The 25,656-nt window shown below is 42.7% G+C and overlaps 1 protein-coding gene across 1 annotated transcript in view; it reads left to right on the top strand.

Moving 5' to 3' along the window:
- si:ch1073-396h14.1 (disintegrin and metalloproteinase domain-containing protein 10) overlaps positions 1 to 25,656 on the top strand; it is a 68,766-nt gene that overhangs the window by 25,981 nt on the left and 17,129 nt on the right. The window contains 3 exon segments of the mRNA XM_023971803.2: positions 4,252 to 4,344; positions 4,572 to 4,740; positions 22,274 to 22,437. Coding sequence (XP_023827571.2) covers positions 4,252 to 4,344; positions 4,572 to 4,740; positions 22,274 to 22,437 — 426 coding nt within the window.

The raw sequence follows: 25,656 nt of genomic DNA on the forward strand, positions 1-25,656 counted from the left end.
TGAGCCACGGTTCGGCTCTACAAAGGCGGAGGGACCAGTGTAAAGATGGGGGGCGGCGTCCAGAACCAGAGTTGCCACCGAGGGTAGATGCCCACCGGACCCTCCCCTATAAATTCAGGTTTGCGGTCGGGAGTCCGCACCTTTGGGGGGAGGGGGGGTACTGTCACGCCCTGACCTTAGTTATCTATGTTTTCTGTATTATTTTGGTCAGGTCAGGGTGTGACGAGGGTGGGTATGCGTGTTTTGTGTTGTCTAGGGTTTTTGTATGTCTAGGGGTGTTTGTAAGTCTAGGCATATTGTAGGTCTATGGTGGCCCGAATTGGTTCCCAATCAGAGCCAGCTGTTTATCGTTGTCTCTGATTGGGGATCCTATTTAGGTTTCCATTTTCCCTTTTGGTTTTGTGGGTTCTTGTCTATGTGTAGTCGCCTGTCAGCATTCGTCTTATATAGCTTCACGTTCGTTTTGTTACTTTGTTAGTTTGTTCTGTGTTCTTTCTTCATTAAAAGAAGAATGTATACATATCATGCTGCGCCTTGGTCTCCTCAATACGACAAATTTATTACTAAATCAGGGGGCAGAAAAAGGGAAGGCAGAGGTCAGTAATCCAGATCAGAGTCCATAAGGTACAGAACGGCAGGCAGTCTCGGGGTCAGGGCAGGCAGAGGTCAATAATCCAGGGTGGTGTGACAAGGGTGGAAACCTTGGGCGGGTGAGTGAAATTGAACCTCCTCTCCTTCTTTCGCTCCCATAGTCGCTCATCGATCCGAAAGGTCAAGGCGATGAGCGAGTCGAGATCAGTTGGTAGTTCTCAGGCTGCAAGCTCGTCCTTTACTTCCTCTGATACTCTGTGCAGGTACATGTCGAACAGCGCATCCATGTTCCAGGTACTCTCAGCTGCCAACGTGCGTAAATCCACTGCATAGTCTGCCACACTGCGGGAGTCTTGCCGAAGCTGGAGGCACTTCCGGGCAGCCTCTCTCCTGGACAATGGAGCATCGAAAACTTTCTTCACCTCCACCACGAACTCCTCCAGACTGAAGCATATGGCCGACTGTTGTTCCCATACTGCTGTAGTCCAGGTGAGAGCCCTCCCGGACATCAGCGTGATGAGGTACGCTATCTTAGAGCTGTCTGAGGGGAAGGAGCAGTGCTGCAGCTCGATGATGAGGGAACACTGAGCGAGAAACTCCCGACAGGTGCCCGACTCACCCGACAAGTGTCCGACTCTCTTGACGAACAAAACGAACTGGCATCAGACAAACAGAGAACACAGGTATAAAGACATAATAATGGGGAAGATGGGCAACACCTGGAGAGGGGTGGAGACAAGCACAAAGAGAGGTGAAACAGATCAGCGTGTGACAGTTAGAGAAGCTTCCATTGAAGAACACTCTGCGTTCTATTGGATAATAACTAACCAACCATGTGATGGCAGGTGATGTAAAGCCATAGCAAGTGAGATTCTTCAATAATAATTTATGATCAATAACATCAAAAAGTTAGAACAGTAAAAGTTAACATCAAAAAGTTAGAATAGGATAGAATAGCATAAGGGCTGTACCAAAACACCTTGATATAGGGGTGGCGCATGCAAGCATATGAGGAAATTTGGCAAGGATGGAAGAAATTATACAGTAAAACCTGCAAAAGGGCTAATGTAAACCAGAGAAAAACACACACTCTCCCCAAAGCAAAATTAAAACTTAGACAACCCTCCCCTATTTTGGACCACCCCATCATGATTGGAAAGTTAGTCTAGCCAATTATCTAAATTTGTAGTAATCATGTCCGAATACCGACCGAGCACTCAGGGCAGGTGCCCTCACTCTCACTCAGATATCATTAACATGGCATAATTCATGGCAAAATGTGTAGAATTGTAGGAAATGATCTTTAAAACTGCAAACATTTCTCTCCACCCTATGGCAAAATGTGTAGAATTGCAGGAAATTAACTTTCAAACGTAAATTGTTCTCTCAAAATGAGTGGAAGTGTTTGTTATAAAATTGCAAAAATGTAGGGTATCTCCACCCCATGGCAAAATGTGTAGAACTGAAAAAAACTTGCTTTAAAACTGCGAATAAGTATCTCTTCCCCATGGCAAAATGAGTAGAACTGCATGAAATGTGTTATAAATTTTCAAAATTCTCTCCCCGCCCCCATGGCAAAATGTGTAGAACTGCAGAGAACGTGCTTTAAAACGGCAACATTTCTTAAATGTAGGTGTTCCAAAAGGTTCACATTAGTGGTTTGTAGGCTATGCGTGGAAGCCTGGAGATGATAAATGTGTTTATGTTCATTAACAGTCAATTACCGTGAGACCAGCAGTTATTTGCATGACAGTTATTGGCTGACAAAATGTCATGACCGCTACAGCCCTAATCCTAATAGTATTTCATGTTATCAGGATTAATTAGATTGAATAAAATATAAATGTCAACAACAGTTCAATGCTGCTATTCAGTCAGATGACTGGATTAAACAGATTATTAGGAGACAATTTGGAATTCCATTTGGTATGTACAATATTAATTAATTAATTCACTCTTTATGTTAAACTTTCGTAAAAGGCCAGAGTCATCGTATTTGGTGGTGGTTATGCAGTCAGTGCCTGCAGAAAACCACCTTCTCTATGCCAATTTACAATCCTTCTCCTTTCTTGACCACACAGCTGCTGTGGCATTACACTGGGAAAGATTAGGAGAGAGCTGTCAGGGTGACATAGGTGCCAAGAGGGTGTGCCAGTCGTAAGCTCTAACTACCCCACATGGCTAAATTAACCCAATGCTGAGGGCATATCAACACAGGTTTAAGTGCCATTTGGATGCCTTCTATCTCTTCTGTGCCAGCTACACCCATCGGTATGTAGTAACATCATGGCCATGCCCAGCACTGTTACTATGGCAGCAGGGGCTGCCAAGATGGCTGCAGCCAAGTCTTTGACACCAGTAGTGAGTAGTGTGACTTTGAGACTCCATGCCCATGACACAGGCCCAGTCCCATAGACCTGTAGTGAACTCTGGCATAACTGGTGGACCGATTGGGTCAAAGGCTCAATGTGACCTCCCGCCAACCAGCCTGCCTGTCCACCCGCTGCTTGCCTAACTTTCTGGGATGCTGTACACTATACTGTATGAAAAACTACCAGGCCTATGCGTAGTTTATCTTTGGAGTAAACTAGGTTTGCGCAAGTCTGACCACCTCTGCTATGAAGTCACACAGGACCATTCCAGTCCAGAGGAAATAGAACGTCCACTCAGCAGACCTGGGTTCAAATACTATTTCAGGCACTTCAATCACTTTTCAATACATTTAAGAACAAGTATTCAGATAACCTTTATATGAAAAACAGGTAGTTGAATATTGGAATGTATTTGGGAATGCAATTGGAAAGTATTTGAAAATTCAAAAATACACTGACTCAAATACACTCCCATGCATTTAACCCAGGTATTTGAAAATAGTATTTGAAATAAGTATTTGAAAATACTTGTAAATACAATTTAGTTAACCAAATAACCATTTAAATACTCAAATAAAAGTACTTGTTTTGGCTGTGTTTTTTTAGAATAAACAATCACACAGAACATTGTATTTAAATAACAAATACTCTGAACCCAGGTCTGTCACTCAGTAAGTGAATGTGATCTCCCTGCCAGCTTTAATGGCACATGGCAGCCACGCCATCTGCTCCTGTCTTACCTCTCCTGACCTAGCCAGATTCTTTCCACTCGTGACAATTTATGTTTTCCATGGCGCTTGTTGTGGGCACTGGATGTCTTTATTTTTAAAACAAGCATTGTAAATGATGCACTGATGTCATCTGCGTGTAAATATGGATCTTGTTGTCACTGGTGACCATTCTCACAGGACAGAGACGAGGCTGCTGTCTCCTCACTCCGAAGCATAAATATTTATGGAAAGTTCACACTGTGCGTCGTTGTTGTTTGCAGAAGAAAAGGGATTCTATACTATGTTCTGTAGGAACTGGTTAGCATGTGACTGGTTTGCATGTGTACGGTATGCAGGGTACAATGTCACCAGTCTCCCACCCATGATGATAATACAGTGGATTAAATAGCTTTGTGGAGTAGATTATGAATTGTATTAATGCCATATCCACAGTTCTGCAATGACTCTCCTCAAGCAGCGAAGTAGAATGTCCTCTAAAGAGAAGCAGTGTATATAACACTGTGAGCTGTTTTATGAGAATCTTCTCCCTCTTTTGTCTCTGTGTCCTCCTGTCCTAGGTTGCCTCCTACGTGAGAGCGGTGAATGATATTTATGACAAGGCCGACTTTGACGGTCTCAAGCTAATCAACTTCAAAGTGAAATCACTCAGTGTAAGAACTCCACTCATTCACAATGGCTGCAATGTTCTGTGTTTCAAGGCTTATCCACTTTAGATTAGCTAAGCTACCAACTTGATATGTGCAATTCACAAACTAGTTATGTTTTCCCTTTCTTCCTCTCCTTCTTGGACTCAAAGGCTCCTTTATGGGTGATTTTGGGAAGAGCTATTATAGAAATAATGCAGCGTCCTCAGGTGCTGCTAATGTGTCTCCTACAGGTCATGAGAGAGGAGGACGAGACCAACCCCTTGAATCGGCCCTTCCTCGGCCCAGAGAAGCTGCTCAGTCTGTTCTCTGAGAGAGACTGGGGAAACTACTGTCTGTCCTACCTGCTGACCAACAGGGACTACAGTGGAGTGCTGGGGCTGGCCTGGGAGGGCAAGACAGGTGAGAGGCAGRATCTGGAAAGCAATAGAGACACACACACGGACACAAGCATAAAAACAGCCCCGCTACCCTCCTAAACACTACCGCATTACACACACATACAAWCCCACACAAACTCACACATTCCTGAGTTTTGATCACAGAGTCACATCTGATCACATCTCCAATCAAAGCTGCGTGTCCAATGTCTTCTCTAGAAGCCAAAATCTCATCTGACCTTTCCACATCTCATATGCGTCTTATTTTACCTAACTCAACCTGTTTAAATACCCCAGGTTTTGTGGGTAAAGTGTTTTACGGAAACAAAACACCTCAGGAATGTCATCAATGAAACACACAGTGCTGCCATTCTAGGGACAATGTGACAAAGCCTTCTCTGTTTTATTATTGTTGTATGTGAGGAAGGGGGGACCAGGGGGTGGAGCACCTTGGGTGTTTCCATCACATCGTTAGCTGGGACGCTTTTGATTGGCTGATCAGAGGGGCGTGAGAGAAAGACTTTCATGCGTCCTATGCGACCTCCTCTCTCCCCCTCCCCCTTTATGGTGCTCTAAACCCTGTTGAACCCGCTGAACCCTGAAGGGAATGAGGGCACTATTGGAAGCAAAGCAAAACACACAAACCCAAGACACACACCACAAACACACACACCACACACACACACACACACACACACCACACACACACACACACACACACACCACACACACACACACACACCCACCACACACACCACACACCACACACACACAACACACACACACCACACACACACCCACACCACACACACACCACACCACACACACACACACCACACACACACACCACACAAGACTGAAATCAGACTCACATCACTGTAGAAGGACTCGCACGGTCCGGTCGCCACCACTCCACCACCTAGACTTTTGCTATTTAACAGTTTTTTTCTCAATTGCGTACAAGCATTTTTTGGAACAGTGTGGTCAATAAAATTTTAAAAAATTGTCCACAAGACACAGAACTCTGTGGCCTTTTGCAAACAATAATTGTAGTTGCCTTCTCAAAACATAAATAACATTAATCAAAACTATCTTATACGGTAAAAAAATGTGCCTGCAAAAGATTAACACAACCATACTTGTCTCCTGAGTCCAAGCAGACAAAACAGAAAGTTAGTCTGTCTTTTAAAAATCCCAGTAGATACATTTTGATCATCATGATTTAGTGACTAAATCATCACATCAAATCAAATTTTATTCGTCACATGTGCTGAATACAATAAGAATAAGAAATAAAAGTAACACGTAATTAACGAGCAGCAGTAAAATAAACAATAGGGAGACTATATACATGGGGGTACCGGTACAGAGTCAATTTGCCATACCAGGCAGTGATGCAACCAGTCAGGATGCTCTCGATGGTGCAGCTGTAAAACTTTTTTGAGGATCTGTGGACCCATGCCAAATCTTTTCAGTCTCCTGGGGGGAATAGGTTTTGTCGTGCCCTCTTCACGACGGTCTTGGTGTGCTGGACCATGTTAGTTTGTTGGTGATGTGGACACCAAGAAACTTGAAGCTCTCAACCTGCTCCACTACAGCCCCGTCAATGAGAATGGGTCATGCCTGGTCCTCTTTTTCCTGTAGTCCACAATCATCTCCTTTCTTGATCATGTTGAGCAAGAGATTGTTGTTCTGGAACCACACGGCCAGAACTCTGACCTCCTTCCTATAGGCTGTTTCTTCGTTGTCGGTGATCAGGCCTACCACTGTTGTGTCATCGGTAAACTTAATGATGGTGTTGGAGTTGTGCCTGGCCGTGCAGTCATGAGTGAACAGGGAGTACAGGAGGGGATGGAGCACACACCCCTGAGGGCCCCTGTGTTGAGGATCAGCGTGGCAGGTGTGTGTTACCTACCCTTACCACCTGGAGGCTGCCCGTCAGGAAGTCCAGGATCCAGTTGCAGAGGGAGGTGTTCAGTCCCAGGGTCCTTAGCTTATGATGAGCTTTGAGGGCACTATGGTGTTGAACGCAGAGCTGTAGTCAATGAATAGCATTCTCACATAGGTGTTCCTTTTGTCCAGGTGGGAAAGGGCAGTGTGGAGTGCAATAGAGATTGCATCATCTGTGGATCTGTCAGGGCGGTATGAAAATTGAAGTGGGTCTAGGGTTTCTGGGATAATGGTATTGAAGAGAGCCATGACCAGCCTTTCCAAAGCACTTCATGGCTACAGGCGTGAGTGCTATGGGTCGATAATACATTAGGCAGGTTACCTTAGTGTTCTTGGGCACAGGGACTAAGTGTCTGCTTGAAACATGTTGGTATTACAGACTCGGACAGGGAGAGATTGAAAATGTCAGTGAAGACACTTGCCAGGTGGTCAGCGCTATGCCTCAACCAGTTACACGTCCTGGTAATCCGTCTGGCCCTGCGGCATTGTGAACGCTCTCTCGGCTGCGGATAGCGTGATCACACATTCTTCCGGAACATCTGGTGCTCTCATGCATGTTTCAGTGTTACTTGCCTCGAAGCGAGCATAGAAGTAGTTTAGCTTGTCTGGTAGGCTCGTGTCACTGGGCAGCTCTCGGCTGTACTTCCTTTTGTAGTCTGCAATGGCTTGCAAGCCCTGCAACATCCGACGAGCGTCAGAGCCGGTGTAGTACGATTCGATCTTAGTCCTGTATTGATGCTTTGCCTGTTTGGTGGTTCGTCGGAGGGCATAGCAGTATTTCTTATAAGCTTCCGGGTTAGAGTCCCGCTCCTTGAAAGTGGCAGCTCTAGCCTTCAGCTCAGTGTGGGTGTTGCTTGTAATCCATGGCTTCTGGTTGGGGTATGTTCGTAAGGTTACTGTGGGGACGACGTCATCGATGCACTTATTGATGAAGCCAATAACTTATGTGGTGTACTCCTCAATGCCATCGGAGGAATCCCGGAACATATTCCAGTCTGTGCTAGCAAAACAGTCCTGTAGCTTAGCATCTGCTTCATCTGACCACTTTTTTATTGATCGAGTCACTGCTTCCTGCTTTAATTTTTGCTTGTAGGCAGGAATCAGGAGCATTTAAATATGGTCAGATTTTCCAAATGGAGGGCGAGGGAGAGCTTTGCATGCGTCTCTGTGTGTGAAGTAAAGGTGGTCCAGAGTTTTTTTCCCTCTGGTTGTACATTTAACATGCTGATAGAAATTTGCTTAAGACCGATTTAAGTTTCCTTGCATTAAAGTCCCCGGCCACTAGGAGCGTCGCCTTTATGTGAGTGTTTTCCTGTTTGCTTATGGCGGTGTCGTGTCTTAAGCATCATTGAAACTGAAAACGTATCTTTATCAAATATTCTCTGTAATTATTATTACGCAATTAAACTGATTAATCATGTAACTGTAATTAACTAGGAAGTCGGGGCACCTGTAACGGCCATCGTTGCATGAAGAAGTGTTCTAGAGAATCCCAGGCGGGCTCCGGCACTCTCCCTGGGTCGACCGACCACCTCTCTATCTCCTCCCAGGTTGTCTCATACTCCAGATAGCACTGCTCACCTGTCCAGGAGTCCCTTTYACCACGCTGCTTGGTCCTTTGGTGGTGGGTAGTTCTGTAACGGCCATCGTTGCATGAASAAGTGGACCAAAGCGCAGCGTCGTAAATGTTCATGATTTATTCATAAAACTGAACACTGAATAACAAAAACAACAAAGAGAACGAACGTAACCGAAACAGTTCTGTCTGGTGCAGACACAGAACAGAAAACAACTACCCACAAAACACAGGTGGGAAAAGGCTACCTAAGTATGGTTCTCAATCAGAGACAACGATAGACAGCTGCCTCTGATTGAGAACCACACCCAGCCAAACACACAGAAATAGAAAACATAGAACACAAAACATAGAATGCCCACCCCAACTCACGCCCTGACCAAACCAAAATAGAGACATAAAAAGGACCTCTAAGGTCAGGGCGTGACAGCACCAAGGAAAATATTCAGATTATAAAGTTATCATTTTCCTAATATAACTTTCAGATATTTTAATATCTGATCACTTAGTCTTCTGATTAATGAATTATTATTTACCTCACGTTAGTCTCATTCGTTAGTCCCCCCACGGGGGGACCAGGATGAATATGTATGAACTTTCCAATTTGTAAGTCGCTCTGGATAAGAGCGTCTGCTAAATGACTTAAATGTAAATGTAAATGTAAGTCTGGTTCATACTTGGGAGCAATTTCCAAATGGCTGAAGGTACCACGTTCATCTGTACAAACAATAGTATGCAAGCATAAACACCATGGGACCACGCAGCCGCCAATACCGCTCAGGAAGGGGAAGCATTCTGTCTCCTAGAGATGAGCGTACTTTGGTGCGAAAAGTGCAAATCAATCCCAGAACAACAGTAAAGGACTGTGTGAAGATGCTGGAGGAAACAGGTAAAAAAGTATCTATATCCACAGTAAAATGAGTCCTATATCGACATGAATGGCCGCACAACCTGAATGGCCGCTCAGCAAGGAAGAAGCCACTGCTCCAAAACCACCATAAAAAAGMCAGACTACGGTTTGCAACTGCACATGGGGACAAAGATATTACTTTTTGGAGAAATGTCCTCTGGTCTAATGAAACAAAAATAGAACTGTTTGGCCATAGTTTCTGTACAGCACTTTATGACATCAGCTGATGTAAGAAGGGCTTTATAAATGCATTTGATTGATTGATTTGATTGAATGACCATCGTTATGTTTGGAGGAAAAAGGGGGAGGCTTGCAAGCCGAAGAACACCATCCCAACCGTGAAGCACGAGGGTGGCAGCATCATCTTGTGGGGGTGCTTTGCTGCAGGAGGGACTGGTGCACTTCACAACATAGATGGCATCATGAGGAGGAAAATTATGTGGATATATTGAAGCAACATCTCAAGACATCAGTTAAAGCTTGGTTGCAAATGGGTCTTCCAAATGGACAATGACCCCAAGCATACTTCCAAAGTTGTGGCAAAATGGCTGAAGGACAACAAAGTCAAGGTATTGGAGTGGCCATCACAAAGCCCTGACCTCAGTCCCATAGAAAATGTGTGGGCAAAACTGAAAAAGCGTGTGAGCAAGGAGGCCTACAAATCTGACTCAGTTACACCAGCTCTGTCAGGAGGAATGGGACAAAATTCACCCAACTTATTGTGGGAAGCTTGTGGAAGGCTACCCGTAATGTTTGACCCAAGTGAAACAATTTCAAGGCAATGCTACCAAATACTAATTGAGTGTATGTAAACTTCTGACCCACTGGGAATGTGATGAAAGTAATAAAAGCTGAAATAAATCATTCTCTCTACTATTATTCTGACATTTCACATTCTTAAAATAAAGTGATGATCCTAACTGACCTATGACAGGGAATCTTTACTTGGATTGAAAGTCAGGAATTGTGAAAATCTGAGTTTAAATGTATTTGGCTAAGGTTGTATGTAAACTTCCGACTTCAACTGTATAGGAGAACTTTGGATTTCACCCCCCATCTCAAAATATAATGTTTTTTACCGTTTGAACATTTTTTACAGAGTGATCTTCTTTCTCCCCTCGCTTTCGCTATGCGGTGCGCCTAGCAAAAGTCATTGCTGTCCTCATTATGAAATTATGAACATTACTCTGTAAATTTAAAAATAACCATATTCACAGATTGTTTAAAGCAAAACAAATATTGCTGTTGGTGATCCTCAATAATCAAAATAAAATCTATTGTAAGCTCTGTTCAGCAAGTAAAGCCAGTTGAGAGTTACTTTTATTACAGTAAAAAACAATTATCAACAGCGTATAGATAACAATGACTTAGTAAATTACATAGGTTGTCACTCAACTAACAAAGCCTAATATCACACAAGCCACTTTAGCATTTGAATGCTCAAGGTGCCGCGCAGATCAGGAACAGGCCGTTGGTCAGCACGCGAAGCTGGGCACAGTGCACCATTTGTCTAGGCTACTGACATTGCCTGGGGTTGTTCGTCATGCAAAATGACTTGTAGATCGATGACTGTCTTCACAGTTACATGCAGTTCAACACTGAAGGAGAGGACGCATCAGTTGTCACAAAAAATGAGCGATATTTTCGGAAGGTAGAAAGAATGTAATATGAGCAAAAATATTTAGTGAACAAATGATTCATAACATTTGAAATGATTTTCAAGATAGAAAAACCTTACAAAATATATTGGATTTCTACCTTTGAAACAACGTCAAATCTTCAACATAATATCCACTATAAGAAATATCATAATTCTGAACAGTCGTAACCTCCTTGGATCTTCAAAAACCCCAGCCTTACTTATGATTCAGTACTACACAAATTGGTTTAATTATTTATTTACTAGCTAACTAAATTATAACACAGGATAACATACACACTTAATACATTAAGAAAATGTCCCTGACGAACTGACACAATATGGTGGATTTTTACACAATGACATGGAGAGGGAGAGAGAGAGGGAGAGAGAGAGAGAGAGTGACCCATCGTTGATACATTTTAGAAACTATTCTCACAGTAATCATATACTTTGCACACGAACTGCCGTCCGTTTGGAGGAAGAAATCATGAATKTATTTACGTGTGAATGCCTTCATTCGCCGTTTATCTCTGTCGGAACCAGTCCTTCTTAGGAAGGTTGTTGGCCTTTCCACRGCACGCTTGTAAGGCTCTGATTGTCCAAAAGGGGTTGTTCACCCCTCCCCCTTCTTTTACTGTTGTTCACTCTGAAGATGCTCCTTGGAAGATAAACTAGCCATCCGTGTCGACGGTTCCCATTGGTGATGGGAGTAGTAGAATATGGTGATTTGAGAAGAGTAGTAGGATGGTCCCACTTAAATGAGCTTTTCTAGATATTTGACTTAGAACAGCTAATCAGCTGTACCAGTGATTGTCTGAGAGGGGAGTTTTCTTCTTCAAATGGTGTTGGTATTCAGGGTTCAAGCCACTCTGGATGTGAGCTGCAGCTCTACACGCGTCTCTCGTCTGGGAGGTGAGTTTATTTTCTTCATCTCGTATTGAGGTTCAAAGTTCCAAACATTTCAAACGTGTAGCTACCGCTTCATGTTTTTCTGGTCTAATGTTACTTTCTTTACCAATCTTTTTATGCACTCTGAGAGACAGGGACGGTTCCGTCAGGCTGACACACTCTCTGACCTCACTCTGGGCGTGGCTACTTACTGTGTAAATTTTATAGGAGGAAAATGTTCTTATGGCTCCTAAAATCACATTCCTATCTTTACATAAACATGTTCATCATTTTTTATATTTCATATACAAGGATGGAGACTTCATACAAGTGGTGCATATACTTTTCAAGTTACAGTATTTCCTTTATAACCATTTTACTTACATAAAAAAATAACAACCATATGACATGATTATTCTTTAGATCCATTCTGACCATTCCCCACATTCTTATGTTAGAAATATTGTTCCAGTATTCGGTTTAGGACGTGTTAGAGTTTAGGCGGGAAACCTCTGTTAACAAAGAACATTCCTTTAGTTAATACTGGAGGGGGTGAGAGAGTCTTCTTCTCCTTTAATTTACAACAGGCGTGTTTCTCATGTCTGAGAGTTCTTTAGGTGCCTTTTAGCAAACTCCAAGCRGGCTGTCATGTGCCTTTTACTGAGAAGTGACTTCTGTCTGGCCACTCTACCACAAAGACCTGATTGGTGGAATGCTGCAGATATGGTTGTCCTTCTGAAAGATTATCCCATCTCCACAGAGGAACTCTGGAGCTCTGTCAGAGCGAACATCGGGTTCATGGTCACCTCCCTGACCAAGGCCCTTCTCCCCTGATTGCTCAGTTTGGCCGGGCAGCCAGCTCTAGGAATAATCTTGGTGGTTCCAAACTTATTCCATTTAAGAACGATGGAGGTCACTGTGTTCTTGGGGACCTTCAATACTGCAGACATTTTTTGGTACCCTTCCCCAGATCTGTGCCTCTACAAAATCCTGTCTTGGAGCTCTGAGGACAATTCCTTCGACCTCGTGGCTTGGTTTTTTGCTCTGACATGCACTGTCAACTGTGGGACCTTATATAGACAGGTGTGTGCCTTTCCAAATCATGTCCAATCAATTGCATTTACCACAGGTGGACTCCAATCAAGTTGTAGAAACATCTCAAGGATGATCAATAGAAACAGGATGCACCTGAGCTCAATTTCGAGTTTCATAGCAAAGGGTCTGAATACTTGGGTAAATAGGGTATTTCTGTGTAACATTTTTTATAAATTTGCAAAAAATTCTAAAACCTGTTTTCGCTTTGTCATTATGGGGCACTGTGTGTAGATGAAGGGTATTGTAGTTGGTGCCAGGCGCACCGGTTTGAGTGTGACAAGAACTGCAACACTGCTGGGTTTTTCACGCTCAACAGTTTCTTGTGTGTATCAAGAATAGTCCACTACCCAAAGAATATCCAGCCAACTTCACACAACTGCAGGAAGCATTGGAGTCAACATGAGCCAGCATCCCTGTGGAACGCTTTCAACTCCTTGTAGTCCATGCCCGACAAATTGCAACAACCTGGGGAATAGTTACAGGGGAATGAATGAGTCAATAGGAAGCTGAGGATGATTAAGTGGTCATGATGGYATGAGGGCCAGTTCGGGAATTTAGCCAGGACACCAGATATTTTGTGACCACAGAGAGTCAGGTCACCCATTTAACGTCCCCCTATACAGGGCAATGTCCACAATCACTGCCCTGGGGCATTGGGATATTGTTTTTGACCAGAGGAAAGAGTGTCTCCTACTGGCCCTCCAACACCACTTCCAGCCCCGTCTGGTCTCTCATCCAGGGACAGACAAGGACCAACCCTGCTTAGCTTCAGAGGCAAGCCAGCAGTGGGATGCAGGGTGGTATACACCACCACCACTACTAACATTACTACCATCACCACCACCACTACCACCATCTTTTAAGAATAATGTCTAATTTGTTTTATACTCAGCAAATAATGAACAAGACCAAGGAAACTCCTGTCACACTTCCCTACCACCCAGTCTGTCTCATTTCCCCTATAACAGTCCCAAGGCCTGATGTGTATGTTTTGGGTATCAGGCCTGTCCAACACTGTCCAGCACGTGCTACCCATGTCTTTTATATAAGAACTCTGTTAAACAATGTGTCAGCACCAATGAGCTGTTGCAGGTATATTTGGGGAAAGGGGGTTTGGAGTCTGCTAAACATATCAGAGGCTAACTCTCATAGTTTTATTGACACAGAACAGTGTCCCCCTGGGCCTCTCACTAATACAATAGCTTGTTTTATTGATTGCTGATGGACATACTTTAGAAGGATCACCTCCAAGAGTGTAGTCAGTGAACAGTGAGGGTTGAGCTGCAAAACAAGGCTGCCCTCTTTCACCTGCCTGCCAATACAAGGATGCAGTCTGTCATATATTATTTAGTCAAGGTTATTATGTAAGGTTAGTACTGGGGATATGGTAATCTGATCCTAGATCTGTGGGTTAGGGCTACCTCTAATTTAAGCATCCTATCCATGCTGCTTTGTGGATGGGCCTGTTATTAAAATGTACACTAATCCGAGATTGTTCATCYCTGTGGGATTCAGCATGACTTCCAGGAATTACACAAGTCCTAGAGATTCCCATGGCTTTGAGGCTGATCAAAAGGCAATTAAGGATCAGCATCAAAAGGAGCCCCTACTTGAGTGAGCATAGCCAACGTAGCCATGCTTCGCATGGARAACTCCCCATACAGGCCGGACTGCCAACCTCAACATCTCCAGGCCCATTAAGAATGCTGTACGCATCCCCACTCTCTGAATTGAGCCAATGGGGCTATTCAGAGGGATGAGTTACTTAGAAAGAGCATGGCTTTGGCACCAGTGTTGTTATGAGCCTAGCTTGTGGTTTGGCTAAGCCAACTGCAATCAGCTCTGTTTAGGTTTGTGTCCCCCTCGTCCTCCTCTCCTCCTTAGAAAGATCCCTGATGAATGCCTCCTATTATTAGTCACATAGACTCACACCACAAACACACACACACACACACACACACACACACACACACACACACACACACAACACACACACACACACACACACACACACACACACACACACACACACCCATGCATAAACATGCACATACAGGCAAACACACACATGCACACATCCAAGCATGAATACACTGACAAACACAAGCACCCCTTACAAATCTACACCAGCACGTACTCTCTCACAGTCTTGGACAAACACAGTAACACACAACATTACAGGGAGGACCTGGATCTAGTGAGGCTCTCTTATGACGATGGAGAAATAGAAGGGCTGAAATGGAGCGTAAATGGGCCACGTGCGCTATAAAAAACAACAACACGCTCACATCATTCAATCACATAAAGCAATTTTGGGATCTGTGTTGAAACGTTTCTACAGTAATACAGCAATGATAAAATGCTCAAATACATTTACAGAACTTCTGATCATGTTCTTGCCTTTGTACTAGGGATGTGACGATTCACCTATAAGCATAGTTCCCCGATTCAAATGTTTAAGATATAGCCCACTGGGCACACCACATCATTTCAACGTGGAGAATTGGGTAATATTTGGTAGATATGTTGATCAGTGAGAGTTCAACCTATTTTCACTCAATCAAAAAGACAGCCAAAAGTTTGTTGAATTCCCAATGTGTTTTCACTATGTTGTCAACCATCTAAAAGCACAACCAAATTCCAATGGAAAATCTATCTGATTTCTGGTTTAGGTGTCAAAGTTTAAATGGGAATACAAGAATACATTAGATTAGATTTGTTTATTAGTCACATGCACAGGGTCACATGCACAGGGTGTAGAATGTCCATAGTGGGAGCAGCAGGGGGGGGAACTGAGAAGTGAATGAAACAATAATAATATCCTACCCTCGGGGACAGGCCAAATTTCTTCAGTCTCCCAAAGTTAAAGAGTAGCTGCCGTGCCTTCTACACCATAGTGTCTATGTGGTTTAATCATTTCAGCTCATCGGAAATGTCTACTCTGAGGAACTTTAAGTTTTTGACTGTCTCCATAGTCGCCCCGTTGATGAGGATGGGGGCGTGTCTAACCTGGTTCCTCCTGAAGTTCACAATCAGCTGCTTTGTTTTGTTGATGTTAAGGGAGAGGTTGTTTACCTGGCACCATGCTGTCAGAGTGCCTACCTCCTCTCTGTAGACTGTCTTGTCATTGTTGATAATCAGGCCCACTACTGTCGTCAATGAACTTGATCATGAAGTTGGAACTGTGTGAGGCCAAGCAGTCGTGGGTATACAGGGAGTACAGGAGGGGACTGAGGACGCACCCTTGTGGGGCCCCCGTGTTGAGAATCAGTGTGGAGGAGGTAATGCTGCCTACATTTACCACCTGGGGGCGTCCCGTCAGGAAGTCCAGGACCCAGTTGCATACAATAGGGAGGAGTTCAGTCCCAGGGTCGTGAGCTTTGTGATGAGCTTAGAGGGTACTATGGTATTGAACATTATCCTCACATGTCCATTCCTTTTGATCAGTGTGTGGGCTGTGTGCAGTGGAATGGCTATTGCGTCGTCCGTGGATCTGTCAGGGCGGTAGGTGAATTGGAGAGGGTCGAGTGTGTCAGGGAGGTAAGAGGTGATGTGGTCTTTGACTGGACTTTAGAAGCACTTCATGATGACAGAAGTGAGTGCTGCGGGTCGGTAGTCATTCAGTTAAGTTACTTTCCCTTTCTTGGGCACGGGGATGATAGTGGACATCTTGAAGCAGGTGGGGATAACAGCCTTAGCTAGAGAGAGATGAAAATGTCAGGAAACATAACAGCTAGCTGGTCTGCACATGCTCGGATGGTGCGGCTAGGGATACTGTCTGGGCCGGCAGCCTTGCGAGGGTTAACATGCTTGAATTAGCACTTTGCCCTTGTTGTCCTCAGGGGCTCCTCGGCAGCTCAGAGTCGCTATTCTCGAAGTGGGAGAAAAAGGTGTTTAGCTCGTCCTGTAGGGCAATGTTGTTGTCCGTGACGTGACTGGCTTTCATTTTGTAACCCATGACCGCTAGAAGCCCCTGCCACATATGCCTGGGTCTGGCCCGCTGAAATGCTCCTCCACTTTGTCCCTATACTTGTCCCTATACTATACAACAACTTAATGTTGTTTACAATTGGCTCATTCATCCCCCTCCTCTCCCCTGTAACGATTCCCCAGGTCGTTGCTGCAAATGAGAACGTGTTCTCAGTCAACTTACCTGGTAAAATAACGGATAAATAAAATAAATAAATAAATGTGTTATCGCTGTGCTTCCTCTAATAGAACAACCAAATTACCTGGATTGCAGTTGAGATTACATGAAAGTACACAGTGCAAGTCATCAATGGCATTTGAGATTCTCTGCAGATTATTACAGCAATTGTGAATATTTCCACAGACCTGTAACCCTGAACATGCACACTTTATATGATTATATAAGAAGACATTTATTGTTAAAGTAACCTCAAAATGTGGTCATGGATGTATTACTCATTTTAAGGTTGAATAAATACTGTTAATTAGTTTGTAAAATAGCCTTAACATTAGGCTATTTACTGTCTTACAAAAGTAATATTAATTGTGTTTGTTTGACAAGGTAACTAAAGGTTAAAAAAATTTAAGGAGGTGTTTCTTCTGCTTGGATAGCTCCATCGGTGCCATTGAGTCTGGATTTATTTCCATTTWGTCTACAAATTAATAACTGATATGTTGTATTCACGTCTCCATTTCAACTCAAAATCTAAGTTAAAGAATAGCACTGAATCAAACTTGAAACGCACTTTAAATCCTATTCTTACAAGCATTCGAAACAACATTGGGTGTGGATACAATGGGAACATGGGTCTCAGCAAGTTTGATGTCTGAGCATTGGTCTGAGCAAGTGTGATGTCATTAATGTTTGTGTAATTGTTAAGTTGTCTATTGTTTCTGTCTATGTATGTTTTTGTTTATTGTAAAATATATATACATATATACAGTGCATTTGGAAAGTTTTCAGACCCCTTCCTTTTTCATCATTTTGTTACAGCCTTATTCTAAAATGGATTAAATTAAATGTTTTCCTCATTAAATCTTTTATCTTGCCCAGTCACACKCTGAATGGCACCCATACACAATCCATGTCTCAATTGTCTCAAGGCTTTATAGGGATAGGCGTCCTGTCAACGGGACAGTTGTAAATCATGCAGCGCCTTGTGTCACGATCGCAGATTTTAGAGAAACAACAAATGTCGGTACATATAAGTGTCTTATATCGGCTGAAAGCTTAAATTCTTGTTAATATAACTGTCCAATTTACAGTAGCTATTACTGTGAAAAAAATGCCATGCTATTGTTTAAGGAGAGCTCCTAACAACAAAACACTTTTTTCACTGCGATAGGTTTGATAAATTCACCTCAGAAGGTGAAATGTGTACTTACATTCTGAAATCTTGCTCTGATTTATCATCCAAAGGGTCCCAGAGATAACATGAAGTTTCGTTTTGTTAGATTAAATGCTTTTTCATATCCCCAAAAGATCCATATAGCATGCACGATCGATTTTGTATTTCCACTCGTTCAATTTGCAAAGAAAGGAATCTGTGAAAATCTAACCCTAAACGTTGTTTCAACCAGTCAAATCCCGTTCGTATGTATTCCTCAGATCCTTGAATGTAACGAGACTTCACTATATAATTAGGGGTGTAGTATAACCTGTAGGACACCCTATTTGGTCAGAGAGCGACGCCTTCATGGCACGCCGATGACGCGGGCGATCTTCACTTGAACGACTCTAACTTTGTCAAATAAGCACCAATTGGGGTCAAACAAAGCTAGATGGATAGCCAATGAGCTGGGCTTTACAGGAGTATCCGGAAACCCTGTATCTGTCGTAAAATGTAGCTATTAACCTTGTACGACAGCCTGCCTTTTCCTTTTGGACAAAAATTATAAGAATATTCAGTTATGAAGTTATGAAAACTGGTTGTTTTGCAAATGTTGAACTTATAATATGGCTACTAACACTGGGAAATCAAAGTTCAAGTATACAGATTTGACGATATTCTTGCAGAAAAATGTAATATGAATGCTAATGTCTCCTTCACGATTTGCCCAGATGTACCTGGGTGACATCACACTAAATGTAATTTAGTTCGCTCATACATATGTTATCCGTCTGAAACTTTGCACATACACTGCTGCCAAAACTGGTTGTTTTTTTCTTTGTATTTTCTTCTACCAGATCTATTGTGTTATATTCTCCTACATTCAATTCACATTTCCACAAACTTCAAAATGTTTCCTTTCAAATGGTACCAAGAATATGCAAATCCTTGCTTCAGGGCCTGAGCTACAGGCAGTTAGATTTTGGTATGTCATTTTAGGCAAATATTGAAAAAAGGGGGCTATCCCTAATAATTAAAGACCCTTCTTTAACCTGTCTCCTCCCCTTCATCTACACTTATTGAAGTGTAGATAAGGGATCATAGTTTTCACCTGGATTCACCTGGTCAGTCTGTCATGGAAAGAGCAGGTGTTCCTAATGTTTTATACACTCAGTGTATATGACTATAATGGTAATGTAGTAGTAGTAGTGGTAGTTGTATTACTAGAGGTGGTTATATTGCCTGGGGAACAATAGAATTGGACATAAGTGTTGTCCTTCGCTCACTAAGCTGCAAATATCCTTTGCCTGTGGCAATAGTGGCTGTGCCCCTTTGCAAATATATCTAGTGCATACTGTGAAGCCAAGCCTAGTTAAATAAAGGTTACATTTAAAAAATTAAATAAACAAAACATGTATTTTTTTTTTAAAGCCAAGGTTAACTCCCAACTCCTATAGCCCATGTCAGCTCCATGACCAAAGCTTTTCTATGATCCACATACTGTAACAAAACGGGCCTCTCTGAAATGAGTGGTGGGCTAGCTGAAAGATGATGTCACAGTACTGCATTCTGTGAGGAAAAAGGCCAGCTGTTTGTAATTGGTGGCCGGTGGGATCGCATGCAGTGCAGGAGCATTATATAAGCCAACAAGTTAAGGCAAGTCACCGATACACAGACCCATCTGGCCATGAGGCTTTTATCTGCCCCAGTGAGAACTTAGCCTGCCTTCTGGCCTGTCAAATCAAGTCAACGTTTATTTGTCACGTGCGCCGAATACAACAGGTGTAGGTAGACCTTACAGTGAAATACTTACTTACAGGCTCTAACCAATAGTGCAAAAAAGGTATTAACTGAACAATAGGTAAGTAAAGAAATAAAAACAACAAAAAGACAGTGAAAAACAGTAGCGAGGCTATATACGAAAGCGAGGCTATAAAAGTAGCGAGGCTACATACAGACACTTTTCAGTCAGACTGATTTGAGGTAGTACGTACATGTAGATATGGTTAAAGTGACTATGCATATATGATGAACAGAGAGTAGCAGTAGCGTAAAGAGGGGTTGGCGGGTGGTGGGTGTAGGGTGGCGGGACACAATGCAGATAGCCCGGTTAGCCTATGTGCGAGAGCACTGGTTGGTCAGGCCAATTGAGGTAGTATGTACATATGTGCATGAATGTATAGTTAAAGTGACTGCGCATATATGATAAACGTCCATACTGTCCATACTTTCATTGATATTTAGGGGGCTGGGGACAACCTCAATAAAACATAAATACGGCCCTGTGGTGTTAAAGAGGAAGGTCAAGGTCACGTATGCAACCTACAGTGGGGAGAACAAGTATTTGATACACTGCCGATTTTGCAGGTTTTCCTACTTACAAAGCATGTAGAGGTCTGTAATTTTTATCATAGGTACACTTCAACTGTGAGAGACGGAATCTAAAACAAAAATCCAGAAAATCACATTGTATGATTTTTAAATAATTAATTTGCATTTTATTGCATGACATAAGTATTTGATCACCTACCAACCAGTAAGAATTCCGGCTCTCACAGACCTGTTAGTTTTTCTTTAAGAAGCCCTCCTGTTCTCCACTCATTACCTGTATTAACTGCACCTGTTTGAACTCGTTACCTGTATGAAGACACTGTCCCACACTCAATCAAACAGATTCCAACCTCTCCACAATGGCCAAGACCAGAGAGCTGTGTAAGGACATCAGGGATAAAATTGTAGACCTGCACAGGCTGGGATGGGCTACAGGACAATAGGCAAGCAGCTTGGTGAGAAGGAAACAACTGTTGGCGCAATTATTAGAAAATGGAAGAAGTTCAAGATGACGGTCAATCACCCTCGGTCTGGGGCTCCATGCAAGATTTCACCTCGTGGGGCATCAAATGTCATGAGGAAGGTGAGGGATCAGCCCAGAACTACACGGCAGGACCTGGTCAATGACCTGAAGAGAGCTGGGACCACAGTCTCAAAGAAAACCATTAGTAACACACTACGCCGTCATGGATTAAAATCCTGCAGCGCACGCAAGGTCCCCCTGCTTAAGCCAGTGCATGTCCAGGCCTGTCTGAAGTTTGCCAATGACCATCTGGATGATCCAGAGGAGGAATGGGAGAAGGTCATGTGGTCTGATGAGACAAAAATAGAGCTTTTTGGTCTAACTCCACTCGCCGTGTTTGGAGGAAGAAGAAGTATGAGTACAACCCCAAGAACACCATCCCAACCGTGAAGCATGGAGGTGGAAACATCATTCTTTGGGATGCTTTTCTGCAAAGGGGACAGGACGACTGCACCGTATTGAGGGGAGGATGGATGGGGCCATGTATCGCGAGATCTTGGCCAACAACTCCTTCCTCAGTAAGAGCATTGAAGATGGGTCGTGGCTGGGTCTCCAGCATGACAACGACACGAAGCACACACAGCCTGGCAACTAAGGAGTGGCTCCGTAAGAAGCATCTCAAGGTCCTGGAGTGGCCTAGCCAGTCTCCAGACCTGAACCCAATAGAAAATCTTTGGAGGGAGCTGAAACTCCGTATTGCCCAGCGACAGCCCCGAAACCTGAAGGATCTGGAGAAGATCTGTAGGGAGGAGTGGGCCAAAATCCCTGCTGCAGTGTGTGCAAAACCTAGTCAAGAACTACAGGAAACGTATGATCTCTGTAATTGCAAACACAAGGTTGTCTGTACCAAATATTAAGTACTGCTTTTCTGATGTATCAAATACTTATGTCATGCAATAAAATGCAAATTAATTACTTAAAAATCATACAATGTGATTTTCTGGATTTTTGTTTTAGATTCCGTCTCTCACAGTTGAAGTGTACCTATGATAAAAATTACAGACCTCTACATGCTTTGTAAGTAGGAAAACCTGCAAAATCGGCAGTGTATCAAATACTTGTTCTCCCCACTGTATACTGTAAGCATATAGTGAAGGGTGGACAGCCATAACACAGCTATTACAGTAAAAATGGCATATTAGTAACAACTAACACGTTCATGACGTTAAGCAACCCAGTTGCAGCTGAGGTTTCTCACGCTTTATTTATACTGCGCTGAACATGTTGTCTACTGTACACATTCTGCCAAGGAAATTGCCCTTTCACCTAAATGATAGTATCAAGTCTAGACCCTACTCATACCTTATCTTTACTCTCCTTACTTTTCCCTTATATTTCAGGGAACTGGGGAGGGATTTGTTCGCGACACACGCTCATGCGGGATGGTAGCAACGCCAGTCTGAACACAGGCCTGATCACGCTGCAGAACTACGGCCAGTACCTGCCCCCCCAACACGTTCAGCTCACCCTGGCCCACGAACTGGGCCACAGCCTGGGTGCCCCTGTGAGTTCTGGACAGTATCACCCTTGGCTATCCTTAATGTTTTACCCCCATTGGAGTCCTAGCACTTTCCTTTACATTACATTTACATTTAATTCATTTAGCAGACGCTCTTATCCAGAGCGACTTACAAATTGGTGCATTCACCTTATGACATCCAGTGGAACAGCCACCTTTACTTGTTATTTTACTGATATTTGGTGTTATTTTACTGATACATGTAATTTCATCACTTTACCTTTTTTGTTGTACCGGTCGTGTTGCAGCTCTCTGCATTAATTCGTTGCAGGATTTGAACCCCTGTGCGCAAAGGCGTTCTTATGTTTTGAAGTTCAGACAGTATGTGAAATAGCTGTTTTCACATGTTGAGCTTAAGGTTTACATGTGAAACATATGTATTAAATGTTAAATATTAACACCACCTTTTCACATGTGAGGAGAATAATATGTTTTCATGTTTTTGCAGTTTTACATGTTAAGACTTTCATATCAGAGAATCGGATATGCCATTTCACATGTTAAAAAAATCTCACTTTCACATTTGGAATTGTAGGTTGACATGTGAAAATCAATCACATGTGAAAATCTAATTTGCAGGTTCACATGAAAGAAAACTCCACATTTACGCTAATGTTWGTAAACAAAGTAAATGTATACAAACATTGTATAGCCTAAAACCATGGTTAAAACTATAATTTTTTATATCATGGATGGCATAGTCTCCTTGCATCCATAGTGTAGTCTATTGATTTGAGAGTGGTTGCATTTCTCCAGCCTCATCCCTCAACTTTAAACACATTTACTATTCTCCCGAGTGACTCAGCGGTCTAAGGCACTGCATCTCAGTGCTAGAGGCATCACTACAGACGCCCAGGTTGTATCATAACTGGATACCCAAAAATAGTTTTCAGTGCTTTTTAAAAATGTTTATAATAGCGTAATTAAATTAAACGCCTCCTTCTTTCCTACAATTTTCCCTATCTTTGGTTATGTTACCCTGGCATTTTTTTCATTTGCAAGTTTTAGTGTATTAATTCCAGCAACATAGCACCCTACATCCTACTGCTGGTTTTCTTCTGAAGCTTAGCAGGGTAGGTCCTTGTCAGTCCCTGGATGGGAGAGCAGACAGTGTGAAAATAAACGTGAGGGAAAAACACGTGAAAAGTTAACGTGAAACTTCACACTTGTCCAAAAACCATGTGATTTTCGTTTTTTTTGTTGTTGTAAGGAAGACCTTCCTGCCCTGGCCTTTGGTAAAACAGGATTTGTTGTGAGTGTGTATATGTARCATAACCAATCCCAATGATCTGTCAGTTCTGCATTTCCCATGTATTGAGTACACTTAACGCTACGTGGTTGTTTGCATTGTTCCCGAAGAAATCAGCAAATGATCCACTTCACTGCTGCCGATGTTATAAAAGTTGGTCTTTATTGACTAATGTATAGTGTTGAGCGATTAACAAAAATATGGGCATTTGTTTTGTTTTTAAACAACTAATTTACCTATGTAATTGACCTTCAATTATTTTTATTTAATTTCGTTCGTTTTTTTAATGTGAGCTCTATGCGCACATTGTGCAGTTTCTGTAGAGATAAATCAGCTCAAGCCCATACTGTGAAATTTAAAAGGGAGTTGTAATTTCCACACAGGCCAATATTCTACATAGTTCAGAGCAGACAACGTGGTAATTAATTACAATGACCATAATCCATTGAAAACCTACTTGTCCAGTCTGTGTGTTTCTTTTAGCCTGCTACATAAAATATACAGAAGGATTAGAGATATAGAGGGATAGATGGACAGAGAGCAGTTGCTTCCCAAGGTACTGTATCTCTACCTAAAAATAAATGACCTAAGTGATTAATCGTTAGTATTCAGCAGTCAAAAAATTACACCTTATTTGCTACTAAAATTGTGATTTTGTCAGACAGAATAAGCCGCAGACAAAATAAAACAAACGTAATATACACAACAACTTAATAAAAAATAAAAAAAGTTAAGTAATGTGAACAAATTATGGTTAACAAGTGATAAGCAGTAATGTTCAGTCACTACCATCATGGGACTTTTATTCATTGTTTTATTCTGTGTTGTTACAGCATTCAACCCACATAATGCATAGTGCATTCAATGTATTAATCGAACCAAACCGAACCAATCTCAAAAAGCACTAATCGCTCAGCATTACTAATGATTAGTGCATTTGGAAAGTATTTGTGTTACGTTATAGCCTTATTCTAAAATAGATTTAATAACAATTTTCCTCATCAATCTACACACAATACCCCATAATGACGAAGCGAACGCAGGTTTTTACAAATGTTTGCATGTCAGAACAAAAACCGAGCTATGAGGTCGAAGGAATTGTCCGTAGAGCTCCGAGACAGGATTGTGTCAAGGCACAGATCTGGGGAACACAGTGGCTCCATCATTCTAAAATGGAAGAAGTTTGGAACCAACAAGACTCTTCCCAGCCAAACTGAGCAATTGGGGGAGAAGGACCTTGGTCAGGGAGGTGACCAAAAACCAGATGGTCACTGACAGAGCTCCAGAGTTTCTCTGTGAAGATGGGAGAACCTTCCAGAAAGACAACCATCTCTGCAGCACTCCACCAATCAGGCCTTTATGGTATAGTGCCCAGACGGAAGCCACTCCTCAGCAAAAGGCACATGACAGCCCGCTTGGAGTTTGCCAAAAGGCACCTAAAGGACTCTCCGACCATGAGAAACAAGATTCTCTGGTTGGATGAAACCAAGATTGAACTCTTTGGTCTGAATGTCAAATGTCACGTCTGGAGGAAACCTGGCACCATCCCTACGGTGAAGAATGGTGGTGGCAGCATCATGTTGTGGGGATGTTATTCAGCGGCAGGGACTAGGAGACTAGTCAGGATCGAGGGAACGATGAACGGAGCAAAGTACAGAGATCCTTGATGAAAACCTGCTCCAGAGTGCTCAGGACCTCAGACTGGGGCAAAGGTTCACCTTCCAACAGGACACCAACTGTCACGCCCTGACCTTAGAGAGCCTTTTTATATCTCAATTTGGTTTGGTCAGGGTGTGATTTGGGTGGGCATTCTATGTTCTTTATTTCTAGGTTTTGTGTTTCTATGTTTTGGCCGGGTATGGTTCTCAATCAGGGACAGCTGTCTATCGTTGTCTCTGATTGGGAATCATACTTAGGCAGCCTGTTTTGCCACCTTAGGTTGTGGGATGTTGTTT

The sequence above is a fragment of the Salvelinus sp. IW2-2015 genome, linkage group LG26 (genome assembly GCF_002910315.2).
Source record: "Salvelinus sp. IW2-2015 linkage group LG26, ASM291031v2, whole genome shotgun sequence".
In the NCBI taxonomy this organism is placed as follows: domain Eukaryota; kingdom Metazoa; phylum Chordata; class Actinopteri; order Salmoniformes; family Salmonidae; genus Salvelinus; species Salvelinus sp. IW2-2015.